The 15,532-nt window shown below is 41.2% G+C and overlaps 1 protein-coding gene and 1 non-coding gene across 2 annotated transcripts in view; both read left to right on the forward strand.

Annotated features, from left to right (window-relative positions):
* The first annotated feature begins 4,119 nt into the window (after positions 1 to 4,119).
* On the forward strand, positions 4,120 to 4,194 carry Trnal-caa. Its single transcript has one exon. It is a non-coding gene; the product is annotated as a tRNA-Leu (tRNA).
* Positions 4,195 to 7,016: 2,822 nt separating this feature from the next.
* The window catches only part of LOC124795316 (lon protease homolog, mitochondrial-like), a 155,019-nt gene continuing 146,503 nt past the window's right edge, over positions 7,017 to 15,532 (forward strand). Inside the window, exon 1 of the mRNA XM_047259287.1 lies at positions 7,017 to 7,468. Coding sequence (XP_047115243.1) covers positions 7,061 to 7,468 — 408 coding nt within the window. The 5' untranslated portion in view covers positions 7,017 to 7,060. The remainder of the gene's footprint in view (positions 7,469 to 15,532) is intronic.

Below are 15,532 nucleotides of genomic sequence, written 5' to 3' on the forward strand. Positions count from 1 at the left end.
ACAAACAGCAAGGACCCCAACACACTTCCCTGGAGTAAGCCCAAAATTACTTCTACATCTGGCGATGACTCTCCATCAAAGATAACATGCTGTGTCCTCCCTACCAAAACGTCCTTCATTTAGTCACAAATTTCACATGTTACCACATAGTTGGGGTGCTGAGTCAAATGCTATTTGGAAATCAATGTATGCTGCATCTACCTGACTGCCTTGATCCAATGCTTTCAGTATGTCCTGTGAGAAAAGTCCAAATTGCGTTTCACTTGATTGATGTTTTTGGAATCTATGCTTGTTGGTGTTGAGGAGGGCGTTCTGTTCAAGGTACATTATTATTTTATATTCTGACATAATTGCTGTAAGAATTGTGACCAAAATATAAGTTAAATATTTATTTGACACTACAATAGTCATAGTCACAATACACAAATTTAAAAAAAAGAAAAAAATTGCGTATTGTGACTATGGCTTCACAGTTGTAGTGTCAAATAAACATTTAAGGTACCTTGTTATGTTTGAGCTCAGAATTACAACAAATTGATGTAAGGATATTGGATGGTAGTTTTGTGGGTCACTCCTTGTACACAGTTGTGACATGTCCTTTTTTCCAAGAACTGGGTAGTTTTTTTTGTTCAAGGGATCTATGACAGATTGTTGTTGGAAGAGGGGCTAACTAAGTCGCAAGTTCAGTATAGAATCTGACATGGATTTCATGCTTGCAGTATGTCATGAGAGAAAATTGAAAATTGGGTTTCACATGATTGATGTTTGTGGAATCTATGTTGGTTGGCGTTGAGGAGGACATTCTGTTCAAGGTACGTTATTATTTTATATTCTGACATAATTGTTGTAAGGATTGTGACCAAAATACAAGATAAATGTTTATTTGACACTACAATAGCCATAGTCACAGTACACAGATTTAAAAAAAAAAAGAAAAAAATTGTCTATTGTGACTATAAAGAAAAGGTGTTACGTGTACATGTGTCAGAAAACGCTTAATTTCCATGTTAGAGCTCATTTTAGTTCCGTCAGTATGTACTGTACTTCCTCGATTCACCGCCATTTGGCCCAATTGAGGGAAGGTAATGTTGACTTCGGTGCTTGTGTTGACATGCGACTCATTGCTCTACAGTACTAGCATCAAGGCATTGTTGGTGATGTGTTGATTGGGCCCCATGTTCTTCCACCTACGCTCAAGCACGTTATCATGATTTCATACGGGATACTCTACCTGTGCTGCTAGAACATGTGCCTTTACAAGTACGACACAACATGTGGTTCATGCACGATGGAGGTCCTGTACATTTCAGTCGAAGTGTTCATACGCTTCTCCACAACAGATTCGGTGACCGATGGATGGGTAGAGATGGACCAATTCCATGGCCTCCACGCTCTCCTGACCTCAACCCTCTTGACTTTCATTTATGGGGGCATTTGAAAGCTCTTGTCTACGCAATCCAGGTATCAAATGTAGAGACTCCTCGTGCTCATATTGTGGTCGGCTGTGATACAATACTCCAGCCTCCAGGGCTGGATCAGCGAATCAGGGATTCCATGCGATGGAGGGTGGATGCATGTATCCTTGCTAACGGAGGACATTTTGAAAATTTCCTGTAACAAAGTGTTTGAAGGCACGCTGGTACGTTCTGTTGCTGTGTGTTTCCATTCCATGATTAATGTGATTTGAAGAGAAGTAATAAAATGAGCTCTAACATGGAAAGTAAGCGTTTCCGGACACATGTCCACATAACATATTTTCTTTCTTTGTGTGTGAGGAATGTTTCCTGAAAGTTTGGCCGTACCTTTTTGTAACACCCTGTATATAATTCTGCTTGGTTTAGTTGTCGTTTGTACTTTGGTCATTATTGTTGTCACAATCGAATAATTGCACCATGGTCACTGAGACCAGTTTCGATGTGGACATCTTCAAAGAGATCAAGTTTGTCAATGCCACAAGATCCAATACAGTTTCACCATAAGTGGAATTCTAATCTATCTGTTCTATGTAGTTTTCAGAGAAGGCATTCCCTAATGTCACACAGGATGTCATACTCAACACTAAAATAACTGTAATTTTCCCAATTAATTGGTGAACAATTAAAGTCACTACCCATGATGACAGTATAATTGAGGAAATTACGAACAAGTGAACTGAAGCTTTCTCTAAGGTTTTCAGTTACATCAGGAGACAAGTCTGGGGGGCGATAGAAGACTCCAATTATCATTTTATGCTCACCTCTCATACTGAGTCTTGTCCAAACAATCTTACATGCAGCTTCAGTTTCTAACTCAGTGGATTTGAGTGTCTCTTGCCTACTGTGACAAATACACCAACTCCATTTCCCATCTGCCTATCCTTTCGATATGCACTTTAATTTTTCCCCAAAATCTCACTGCTATCAATTTGTGGTTTCTGTACCTAGTATTATGTGAGCTCCATTTCTTCTCATGAGCACTTCAAACTATGGCTCCTTGTTGCGAATGCCTCAGAGGTTTTCCATTAGGATTTTAATGCTTTCACCTGTGGGAGGCATTTATTTCGATCTTACACTGATACTTCTGTGTTTAACTGGATTGGATGGAGAGTCCCCTAATCAAAAAAAAAAAAAACCTTGTGTACTTTCCACACACAGTTCGCTACCTGAGTAGCAGCCTGTGATGTGGGGACCCTATAGTTCTCAACCCTACGGTGCAAGTCCAGTAAGTCACAACCTAGCTTGTTACAGAAGCTTCAAAGTCTATCGTTTAGCCATTCCACTCGACTCAGAAGCAAAGAGCCACAATCAGTTCTGGGGACAATGCTGCAAACTGTGAGCTTCGTTGTAACTCCATGTGCACGGCTGGTCTTCTCAACCTTCTCTGCCGGTCGTTGGAATGAGCCAAGTATGATCCCAGAGCCCAGACGACCGACATCATTTGTTCCAACATGCGCCAAAATCTGCAGTCGTTGCACCCAGTTCTCTCGATGGCTGTTGGAATTGTCTCTTCAATGAGGCCGCAGCCATACACACTGAGTACACCTGACATCCTTTCCTGTCCCTTGCTGTTTCCCTGAGTGGTACCATCATTCACCATATGTTTGAACTGCTGGTGAATAATAGACCTCTATACTTTTGCATTTGCCTCCTCTTGACCCTGGACAAAACAGGTGAAGTGGGCCCCACTATCTCAGATTCAGTTTCAGTGAGACAGAACACCTCAAACTTGTTGGTTAGAGGGATCGGTACAACAACCTGAGTCCTCTCTGGTCCCCGTCCACCCTATACAACATACGTAGATCTACCACTGATACGCCATTCGCAGTAAAGTGGATGGCTAATGACAGATCCCATACTTTCTGCAGAGGAGATAGGATCCACATGAGAGGATAGCACTTGTGGTACCTCTGGTACCAGTACCACAGGTACACGACTCTTGGGAGCTCTTCCAACACACCAGTTTCAGCAACTGCCAATCGTTTGACAGAAGTTAGGGCGATTTCCAACTGCTTATGAACTTCAAGCAATTCATCGCATGTTCGCAAACAGTATTCACAGTGGGGCTGCATTTTGGCTGGTGTAATGTATTACAAGGCAGTGAAAAAATAACTTTAAATTAAGTCTGCTGATTATATTTTAATCTGTTGCACTACAAAGTTGCTAATTGCCTATAAGAATAGAAGCAAACACAAAATGAAATTCCTATTAAGGTAACACGAAAATCTGTGGTAAAAATTACTGGTTTCCTAAAACTTTTTGAGGTTCATTATATTTCCAGCATGAGATTTTCACTCTGCAGCGGAGTGTGTGCTGATATGAAACTTCCTCGCAGATTAAAACTGTGTGCCGGACCGAGACTCGAACTCAGGACCTTTGCCTTTCGTGGGCAAGTGCTCTAGCAACTGAGCTACCCAAGCACGACTGACGCCCCGTCCTCACAGCTTTACTTCTGTGAGTACCTCGTCTCCTACCTTCCAAACTTTACAGAAGCTCTTCTGCGAACCTTCCAGAATGAGATTTTCACTCTGCAGCGGAGTGTGCACTGATATGAAACTTCCTGGCAGGAGAGCTTCTGTATAGTTTGGAAGGTAGGAGACGAGGTACTGGCAGAAGTAAAGCTGTGAGGACGGGGCCTGACTCATGCTTGGGTAGCTCAGTTGGTAGAGCACTTGCCCGCAAAAGGCAAAGGTCCCGAGTTCGAGTCTCGGTCCGGCACACAGTTTTAATCTGCCAGGAAGTTTCACTATAGTTGTTTGCAAACTCGAATACAAAGTTATTTACGATAGATGTAGATAATATACAGGGCTACTTATCTTTAAGGGAAAACCAGATGTAGCACAATATGTTAGTTACAATATCTGCTACTGTAACTAAATCAAAAACGCCCATTTACTACAAACTGCTCGTGGATTATGCAAAGGACAATGGCAGCTTTCGAAAATTCTCAAAAATTCACGTTTATTTGAGTTACTATACAATGAAATTCAGAGCTGATGCATTCTTGTCAGAACTGTGAACCACAAACACTGATCTGCTACTCAATAAATTACGTATCCAGGCCATTCATACTGGTAACTTCCAAAATCATAGTTTTTTAAGTGTCTGGAAATTATAAAAAAAATTATCATGTAACTGACCAATGAAATTAGAGAAAGATTGTTTTGAATGAGGGCAGGTCTTCTCTTCTCAAAAATTTTAAAAGAGCACAATTAAGTTTAAGCCCTTAATCGACGATAACAGTATGAATTTACTGCAGCAGTCGCCAATGTGTTAAATTTCGCAATATATTAAAATACGAATGGGTATTGATACAATCAATGAAAGATTATACAGAAACAATGCAATCAGTAAAATAAGCGAATCTAGACTCTTCAAATCGGCACATGGTTCTTGTACACCCGTTCTCACCCAAAGGAAAATTCTCTTACCTGATTCTGTAAACAGTCCTACACTGGCGTGCCAAAGAAGAACAATGCAGCATGAGTTAAATGTAAATGGAAATGTTATGCGACTTTTTTTCTAATGTAATAAACTTTTATTTACAAGTTAACAATACATTTGTGCAGATGAAAATATCTCTAAGTTTCTTGTGTACATTTTCCATATAGTTTGAGAGTCTTTTTCTTTTGCTTTCGCTATGGTTGCTTTCTGATACACGAATTTGGCATTCAAATAAACTATTTTGTTACTTTTGTTCGCTTGCTAATTGATTCATAAAGGTACTGTGGTTTTTATTTTAGTTACAATCCTTTAGGTGTCTATGGCGATGGGGCATAGACTTTTTCTTTCAGTTTTTGTTTTGTTTTGACATTTGGAGTCTGCTAATGCTGTCATTGCAAAATTGCTATAATTAGGGAGAGAACTGATCTGGCGCCATAAAGTGGCATTTCTTAAGTGTTGTTTGTAATTTTAGCTTACTGACTATGACATACATCTAATGAACAATGAACAAGACAAAATAAGTATAAATATGAGCAAGCATATAAAACAGGAAGGTGCTATATGTGATTTAGTGAGAGCTAGTCATGAATGGTGGTTGAGAGAAAAAGAGAGGGGGTGGGGGGACAGAGAGAGAGAGAGAGAGAGAGAGAGAGAGAGAGAGAGAGAGGAGCACATTGACATACGATAAAAAAAGAATCTTGGCAACTTACATAAACACCTTCGTTGTGGCATGTGATGTTTCTCTGATTTGTTGGTGCTTTAACTTGATGTGCAATATAATTGAGCACAATCAGATCTTTTCTTGTGTCATTAACACTTTTTCCCAGTGGGGTGATGGAATTATTTTGTGTCGCACTATTTCACCTGGGGAAACACTGTATATGCGCAGCACACATTTTACACACGTACACACTTTGAAGATGCATTTTTAGGAGTGTTGGAGGGTGGGAGGGTATCTCTGGCAGCAACGACGAGGGCGTGAGTGGTTAGTGAAGGGGGTGGTGTGGCGGCGGTGGAGGCGGCGGCGGCGGCGGCGTCGGTCGCGGAGTGTGGGGACGGGGGGCGTCCTTGAAGGCGGCATCCAGCGCGATCTACAGATAGCTCTGGAACGTCTGGTGGTAGTTGCTTTTCTGCCTGGCTCGCTTGTGCTCCTCCCAGAGATCTGTGAGGAACTGCACTGCATCCGTTTGCTTTTTTGCGCTTATAGCATGCGCTGTCATCGCTAACATGGTCGCGATGCGGTTGGGTCGTGGGAAACTTTTTGCAGCAGGGACCGTGAGAGCTGTGACTTCTATAGTTCGGTGGTCTGCCCTGTTCATGTGTGCCACCATTCTTCTGTAGTCTCCTGCATCTCCTGGTTTGTCCGACATGTGAAGCGGTGTTCCAGAGAGTCTATCTGGTAGCACTCTTCGCAGTTCGATGACTCGCGCATACCGATGCGTGCTCGACGCTCGTTCGTGGGTATGGCCTTGTGTACGACTTTGTACCACGTGTCTCTAGCTTCTGGAGGTATGGCTCTTTCCGAGACATTCTTCCAGGATTGTGGCCAATCGTGGTCTGGAAGATTCGTATCTATCTTGCTTCTACTTTGTTAGGGCCTCCTGTTGGGTAGACCGTTCGCCGGGTGCAAGACTTTCGATTTGACGCCACTTCGGCGAATTATGCGTCGATGGGGATGAAATGATGACGATTAGGACAACACAACACCCAGTCCCTGAGCGGAGAAAATCTCTTAGCCAGCTGGGAATCGAACCAGGGCCCTTAGGATGACATTCCCTGGCGCTGACCACTCAGCTACCGGGGTGGACAGCGCGCATTTATCTCGGTGAAAACTGCTAAAATGTGTCGCACCAACAACGCCCGTCTTCTGCCTGTTGCAGCTAACAATGCAGTGACCGCCAGTGTGAATTGGGGTTTACGCATTTGTGTGATTTGTTGTATTGATGTCGAACTCTCAGTCATATTCTTATTATAATTTCAGTTCAGTATATTTATGTTACAAAGTATTCATGGATGAAAGATATAAAGTATATTTACGATAGGAATTTGGTACATCTTCGATGATTGACTGTGAAATCTTTGGTAAGTTGTTGTCAGAGATGTAGTTGGGTGATGAAACAATCGGCAGGTAGTGGAGAATCATGTTTTCAAAAGTCGGTCTGCGTATGCTTTTATTGTGTAGCAATCGAAAGGTGCATCTGTTGACTCATGAAGCAAATCAATTGACGCTTTTGAAAGTTAGGAGAAGGTACATTGAAGTATTAGGAACAGTAACACCAAGGAGTTTCTATACTAGGACTATAAAGTATGATACGCCGGGCGTGCGATGTCTTCACTCAAGCATTCCAAGATATTCTGAAGCGTCGAGTGATCATGACAATAAACCACCGAATGACTCCTCGTACAGAAGTGGTAGTGGAAGTGATGATGACCAACCCACTCCGCGCCCTTTGCCGACGACTGTTGCTGTCCCGGAGGTGTGGCCAAACGTGCCTTTAATAGCTGTCAACAGGACGCCGCTCTTCCCACGTTTCATCAAGATTGTGGAGGTGAGACGCATAAACTTATGAATGACACAGCAGTGCGTTAATGTCAAGCACAATGGTGAGTTTTGCAATCGAAGCATCCGTAACTCTTTAGAAACAGTGAACACCACATTCTGTTCGCGTTGACTGTAAAATATTATGGCAGATGTTTTCTCTGTTGGTTCATGGTGCGCTTTCGTAACTGAGCTGCATTAGTCACCCTTGATGCAAATGTGTTGCTTATTAAGAATTATAGCCACTGGAAGCTATGCGTGCTGGTAGCTACCATTGTTAGTGTGAGATTTTTTAGTCATCCGTCGTATGACACAGTTTTCACCCTCATTTTGTGTATAGAACATATGTTCAATACCCGTCAGTACAGTCTTTGTCATTGCAATATACAAGAGAATAATGTTTTTATTGAATATGTGCTATCCCAGTTCCTTTGGTTAATTATAAGGAAATTCTTGCTAGGAAATTTCCATGCCCTTTTCTCGATGGACTATGATATTTTACTTATGAATCTAATTTAAGTTGCGTCATAATACCTGCAAAATGTGTTTTCCCCGCTTCACTAAAAGCAAGAGATTCTTCCAATATTATAAATTACCTTGTTTTCCTTGTCGTTGGAAGATTATGTACTAGTACATTGTTCAGGCTTGCTTTTCACTTGAATCATCTCTCTGTTTATTTATTTCTGGTATGAGTATTTTCTGTTGATATTATGTGGAACAAATCAGGTTACAAGTGTCGTACTGGTAGTCTCGTCATAAATGAAAATCTTGTATTGATGTGCATTGAATTATAGTTTTGTTTTGTTTACAGTTTTACTTAATGGTCATTCTAGTTCATGTTGTCTTAGGCCTACCTTATATGCTGCCAGATGTTAGAAGGATATAACTGGTTCTCATTATGTCTGGTTTTGGCATGGTGCTTTCTTTTTTAAATGCCTTATGTTTTTTATTTAAACTATGTCAGTGTGATGTCTCTTACCATTTATTTTAGTTGTTTTTATGAAGGCCAGACCCCTCTCTACAAGTTTGTTACCTTTTAGAATGACAGGAAGCATGATGACATGATAATTATATGCTTCATCCCTCCTTTGTCAAGTCTCTCATGCTTTATGTGGTTTTGTCCTTTACAGAGAACATGGCACCATTAGTAAGCTTTAATTTTTTATGTTCTTACTGTCCCGTAACATCGTCACACCATTACACTTTATGCATCACATTTGTGTGCAAATTGTTGAGTTTGTCTCCTTCCTGTCAGTTGTTTTATCATGAGATTGCGAGTGTCATTTATTTTCATATGTGGTACATATAGTTGCCAGTGTGTTAACAGCATTGTTTACAAGATTGTTTTAGCTGTGGTTGCTAACTGTATGTCTTTTCTTTTCTTTGTCAGGTCACATTTGTAATGTGGAAGACTTCCAAGTTTAATAATGTGTGTATTAGTGCAGCATGTTCATTCTGTTCATTATTTTTAATTTTTATATTCAGTCTCTTACTTAAAAATATTAAAATACTCACTGTAGAGAGCTCTTGCTTGCACTGTTAACATGAGTTGATGTAGACTAAACGTCCATACCAGAACATGAAAAATTTTTCAGTTTGCTTGTGCTATAAATGCTGAAGCTGTGAGGTAGCTCACATATCTCTCTCTCTCTCTCTCTCTCTCTCTCTCTCTCTCTCTCTCTCACACACACACACACACACACACACACTTTAAGCTTTTAGGAAGATTTAGATACATACCTTCACATATTCTGTTATGCCTATTTTTAAACTTTAATGTTGTTGTTGTTGTCTTCAGTCCTGAGACTGGTTTGATGCAGCTCTCCATGCTACTCTATCCTGTGCAAGCTTCTTCATCTCCCAGTACTAACTGCAACCTACATCTTTCTGAATCTGCATAGTGTATTCATCTCTTGGTCTCCCTCTATGATTTTTACCCTCCACGCTGCCCGCCAACACTAAATTTGTGATCCCTTGATGCCTCAGAACATATCCTACCAACCGGTCCCTTCTTCTTGTCAAGTTGTGCCACAAACTTCTCTTCTCCCCAATTCTATTAAATACCTCCTCATTAGTTATGTCATCTACCCATTTAATCTTCAGCATTCCTCTGTAGCACCACATTTCGAAAGCTTCTATTCTCTTCTTGTCCAAACTATTTATCGTCCATGTTTCACTTCCATACATGGCTACACTCCATACAAATACTTTCAGAAATGACTTCCTGACACTTAAATCTATACTCGATGTTAAAAATTTCTCTTCTTCAGAAACACTTTCCTCGCTATTGCCAGTCTACATTTTATATCCTCTCTATTTCACAATCCTCAGTTATTTTGCTCCCCAAATAGCAAAATTGACATATTACTTTAAGTGCCTCATTTCCTAATCTAATTCCCTCAGCATCACCCAATTTAATTCGACTACATTCCATTATCCTCGTTTTGCTTTTGTTGATGTTCATCTTATATCCTCCTTTCCAGACACTCTCCATTCTGTTCAACAGCTCTTCCAGGTCCTTTGCTGTGTCTGACAGAATTACAATGTCATCGGCAAACCTCAAAGTTTTTATTTCTTCTCCACGGATTTTAATTCCTACTCCAAATTTTTCATTTGTTTCCTTTCCTGCTTGGCTCAATATACAGATTGAACAACGTCGGGGACAGGCTACAACCCTGTCTCACTCCCTTCCCAACCACTGCTTGCCTTTCATGTCCCTCGACTCTTATAACTGCCATCTGGTTTCTGTACAAATTGTAAATAGCCTTTCGCTCCCTGTATTTCACCCCTGCCACCTTCAGAATTTGAAATAGAGTATTCCAGTCAACATTGTCAAAAGCTTTCTCTAAGTCTACAAATTCTAGAAACGTAGGTTTGCCTTTCCCTAATGTAGCTTCTAATGTAAGTCGTAGGGTCAGTATTGCCTCACATGTTCCGATATTTCTACGGAATCCAAACTGATCTTCCCCGAGGTTGGGCTTCTACTAGTTTTTCCATTCGTCTGTAAAGAATTTGCATTAGTATTTTGCAGCCATGACTTATTAAACTGATAGTTCGGTAATTTTCACATCTGTCAACACCTGCTTTCTTTGGGATTGGAATTATTATATTCTTCTTGAAGTCTGAGGGTATTTCACCTCTCTCATACATCTTGCTCACCAGATGGTAGAGTTTTGTCAGGACTGGCTCTCCCAAGGCTGTCAGTAGTTCTAATGGAATGTTGTCTACTCCTGGGGCCTTGTTTCGACTTAGGACTTTCAGTGCTCTGTCAAACTCTTCACGTAGTATCATATCTCCCATTTCATCTTCATCTACATCCTCTTCCATTTCCATAATATTGTCTTCAAGTACATCGCCCTTGTATAGACCCTCTATATACTCGTTCCACCTTTCTGGTTTCCCTTCTTTGCTTAGAACTGAGTTTCCATCTGAGCTCTTGATATTCAAACAAGTGGCTCTCTTTTTTTTTTCCTGTAGGCAGTATCTATCTTACCCCTAGTGGAGATAAGCCTCTACATCCTTACATTTGTCCTCTATCCATCCCTGCTTAGCCATTTTGCACTTCCTGTCGATCTCATTTTTGAGACATTTGTATTCCTTTTTTGCCTGCTTCATTTACCGCGTTTTTATATTTTCTCCTTTCATCAATTAAATTCAATATTTCTTCTCTTACCCAAGGATTTCTACTAGCCCTGGACGTTTTACCTACTTGAATCTCTGCTGCCTTCACTACTTCATCCCTCAGAGCTACCCATTCTTCTACTACTGTATTTCTTTCCCCCCATTCCTGTCAATTGTTCCTCTATGCTCTCCCTGAAACTCTGTACAACCTCTGGTTTAGTCAGTTTATCCAGGTCCCATCTCCTTAAATTCCCACCTTTTTGCAGTTTCTTCAGTTTTAATCTACAGTTCATAACTAATAGATTGTGGTCAGAGTCCACATCTGCCCCTGGAAATGTCTTACAATTTAAAACCTGGTTCCTAAATCTCTGTCTTACCATTATATAATCTGTCTGATGCCTTCTAGTATCTCCAGGATTCTTCCATGTATACAACCTTCTTTTATGATTCTTGAACCAAGTGTTAGCTATGATTAAGCTATGCTCTGTGCAAAATTCTACCAGGCGGCTTCCTCTTTCATTTCTCTCCCCCAATCCATATTCACCCACTATGTTTCCTTCTCTCCCTTTTCCTACTCTCGAATTCCAGTCACCCATGAATATTAAATTTTCGTCTCCCTTCACTACCTGAATAATTTCTTTTATCTCATCATACATTTCATCAATTTCTTCATCATCTGCAGAGCTAGTTCGCATATAAACTTGTGCTACTGTAGTAGGCATTTGCTTCGTGTCTATCTTGGCCACAATAATGCGTTCACTATGCTGTTGGTGGTAGCTTACCCGCACTTCTATTTTTTTATTCATTATTAAACCTACTCCTGCATTACCCCTATTTGATTTTGTATTTATAAACCTGTGTTCACCTGACCAAAAGTCTTGTTCCTCCTGCCACCGAACTTCACTAATTCCCACTATATCTAACTTTAACCTATCCATTTGCCTTTTTAAATTTTCTAACCTACCTGCCCGATTAAGGGATCTGACATTCCACGCTCCGATCTGTAGAACACCAGTTTTCTTTCTCCTGATAACGTCGTCCTCTTTCAGAAGTCCCCGCCCGGAGATCCGAATGGGGGACTATTTTACCTCCAGAATAGTTTACCCAAGAGGACGCCATCATCATTTAACCATACAGTAAAGCTGCATGCCCTTGGGAAAAATTACGGCTTTAGTTTCCCCTTGATTTCAGCCATTTGCAGTACCAGCACAGCAAGGCCGTTTTGGTTAATGTTGCAAGGCCAGATCAGTCAATCATCCAGACTGTTGCCCCTGCAACTACTGAAAAGGCTGCTGCCCCTCTTCAGGAACCACACGTTTGTCTGGCCTCTCAACAGATACCCCTTCATTGTGGTTGCACCTACGGTACGGCCATCTGTATCGCTGAGGCACACAAGCCTCCCCACCAACGGCAAGGTTCATGGTTCATGGGGGTAGGTAAACTTTAATAGTCCCACTGAAAATAGAAACACAAGGACAAAATGTACTTCAAACCACTTATGCGTTATTGAAAGTAGATTTCAAACTCTTTTCTATTGAATTCATTTCTTAAGATGTGCTAACATAAAATGACAAATCACAAATTACTGACTCTCTTGAAAAGAAATGGAGAGTCTTTTTAAATCATCATCGGAAATTTCTGTTTTTGTTTCCGATGGTGTGATTGAAAAACAAGACACATAATTACATTATTTTTTAATTTAGTTCCTTTCTCCTGTTTAATAAACATGGTGCTCTTTAAATACTTTTCTTCTTTGTGCTAGTTTTTTGCATATGTGCTGCAGTGTCTTTAATTTCTCTCCGCACTCACTAACACTAAACACGCAGTGTCATGTGTGTCACTAAAGCTTTGGTTCCTGGATGTCGCAATGTCTCTGTTGATGATGCTGATGGGATGAAATCCACTTGCAATTTTGACAGTGGACTTTTGTAGAAAAATTTCACTGAAATTCAGAGGCCAAGCACTCTTCCTCTGACAATGTGTGTGCCCTGTAGATCCAGGTCTTCATGTTACTATTCAGGGCAAGATGGTAACAGTTTTTTACATAGAGGTGTAGATCAGGCTGGGTTGGCTTGCTAATGGGTCACTCCAGTGATCATGAGCCTCCTGCTCCTTGAGCTTCAACTTTCCTGAAATTTGCTGTGGATGTAGACCCATCCTAAAAATGAATCCATACAAAATTTCAAATCATGAACTTGAATATATGACAAAGAGTGGCCTGCTTGTTGGATGGCTTTTTGATGAATCTTTGTGAAAACGAACAAAACCCTATGTTTGAAGCTCTTTTATTATAAGGCAAGAGCAAGTCGGAAACGTATTACTTTTAGGTCCTGGATAACTTTGAGCTGTGAATCAGAAAAATACAGTGTGACAGAATGTAAAGCATTTTTTGAGCCAACAGAATGCATTAAAGTGACACAAAAAACCTACAGAGAAAAGTCCACAGATTTTTGACAATCTTTGGGGTCAGATATCTCTGGGAGGAAAAAATGCAAAGGAACTAGCCTACAACTTGGCACATTTGTTGATGATGCCTGGGACATGATTCTGTTAGCATATCTTCCTGCTTAGCCAATTGTTTTTGATTATGCTCAACACAAACATGGTGTCAGATTTAAAATTACAATGAATGAGCCAAGGTCAGATGTAAATATTGCAGAAGGATCATTTCAGAGATTCTGATTCCTGGCACCATTGTCAAGAGCACAGTTTTCTGCACTAGCAACATCCTACAGCCTGTTCAGCAAAGGGAAATTTTAGGTTGAACTTCAACAAATGTCATGTGTAATACATTATGATTACAACACGATACCAGTTGCTGAACTCATAAATTCAAGGCAAGGAAGAATGACAACTGGTTGATTAGTGCTGGTGTCTCAACTAGGCATAAAAACCATGGAAATTTGGTGACTCAGACAATTCAAAATCATTAGTTTCGTCAGTGTCTGTCCCTATCCTAGTAGTGACCATGTATTGTTACAGAGGCAAGATGGACATGATGTTATTAGCAATTATTACTTATCTTGTTACGTGTAGATGGCCATGCTTGCTGGTTTCTTTGTTGAGGCTACAAAGCCTCAGTTGGGTTTCTTACCATGATTCCCAAGCCGTCTTTGTTGGTTTCTTTATTGAGGTTCAAAAGCTGCATTTAGGTTTCTAGCCTTTGTTCCCAAACCGTGTTTGTTGATTTCTTCATTAACGTTCCAATCCCCTTGCGAGTTCGGGTGTTAGAATATGCCCGAGGTTTTCCTGCCTGTCATAATAGGCAACTAAAAGGAGTCTCCATCCTTTTGGCTTACTGAGGTTTGGTCCCCTTTCTGGGTTTGATCTCCATCTTTCCAAATTTTTATGAAGTGTGGGCCATTTGGGAAAGGACGCCTTACGTGGTACACTATATATCCCTCGTGTCTTACGATCTTCTGCACCTAATATTGTCATGGCACTACAGCTCCTCCCATATTCCAGCTATTTAAGTGAGGACACCTTGGGGGGTGCATACTCTCCATTGATTGTCCACTGTCCTCTTTTGTCCCCGTGACAGTGTGGGATTTCCATGCATGTAGTATCCAGCACAGTAGCCAGTCAGCCGTGGTGAGGCCGTCATATACCCTCTTGGTTGTAGCCCTCTGACAACACAGGGATTGCACTGCTGATACGTGAGCTGCAAACTTTCCACATGTGCCAAGTAGTAGATGACCATCTTCTTGGGGCATCAGGACTCCTGGCAACAGCCATCGCTCCATGTGGCCTTTACTGTGGCTGGGTGGTGCCCGTGGGGAGAGCCCTGACCAGAGTGGGTGGCATCAGGGCGGATGACATGCAATGAAGCGGACCAAGTCATTTCTTGCTTTGTGGCTGCAAAGCTTCTATTTTTTGTTGATAACCTGGAGCACAAGTTTGAGGAAATGGCAGTGCTGTACAAAATGAGAAATGGGTCGGTCTTGATTCAGACGGCAGCCTCAACCCAGTCCCAGGTGTTGCTTGCCTGTGACAAGTTTCTGCCACTCCCTACAAGAGCCTCAGCATGGTCCAGGGTATTATTTTCCTTTGCGACCTTCTCTTGCAGTCCAGTGATGAGCTACACGCCAATTTAGAACCCCAGGGTGTTCACTTCATCTGGTACATCTATAGGGGACCAACAGAGAATAGGATTTCCACCAGTGCCTTCGTCTTGACCTTTGAGGGTGATACGTAAAACCATATGTACCTCCCACTATGCGATGCCTTAAGTCGTGGACATTCGGGCACATGTCCTCCTAATGCAATTTCAGCGCCAAATATAGAGACTGCAGACGTCCGCTGCATCTGAATACTCAGTGTCAACTGTGGAGAGAACCACACCCCCCTGCTCACTGGACTGCACTGTACTCAGAAAGGAGGAGAAAATTATGGAGTACAAGATCTTGGACCAGCTGACCTACCAAGAGGTTAAACGGAAATATAAACGATTGCA

Source organism: Schistocerca piceifrons, chromosome 4 (assembly GCF_021461385.2).
Source record: "Schistocerca piceifrons isolate TAMUIC-IGC-003096 chromosome 4, iqSchPice1.1, whole genome shotgun sequence".
In the NCBI taxonomy this organism is placed as follows: Eukaryota; Metazoa; Arthropoda; class Insecta; order Orthoptera; family Acrididae; genus Schistocerca; species Schistocerca piceifrons.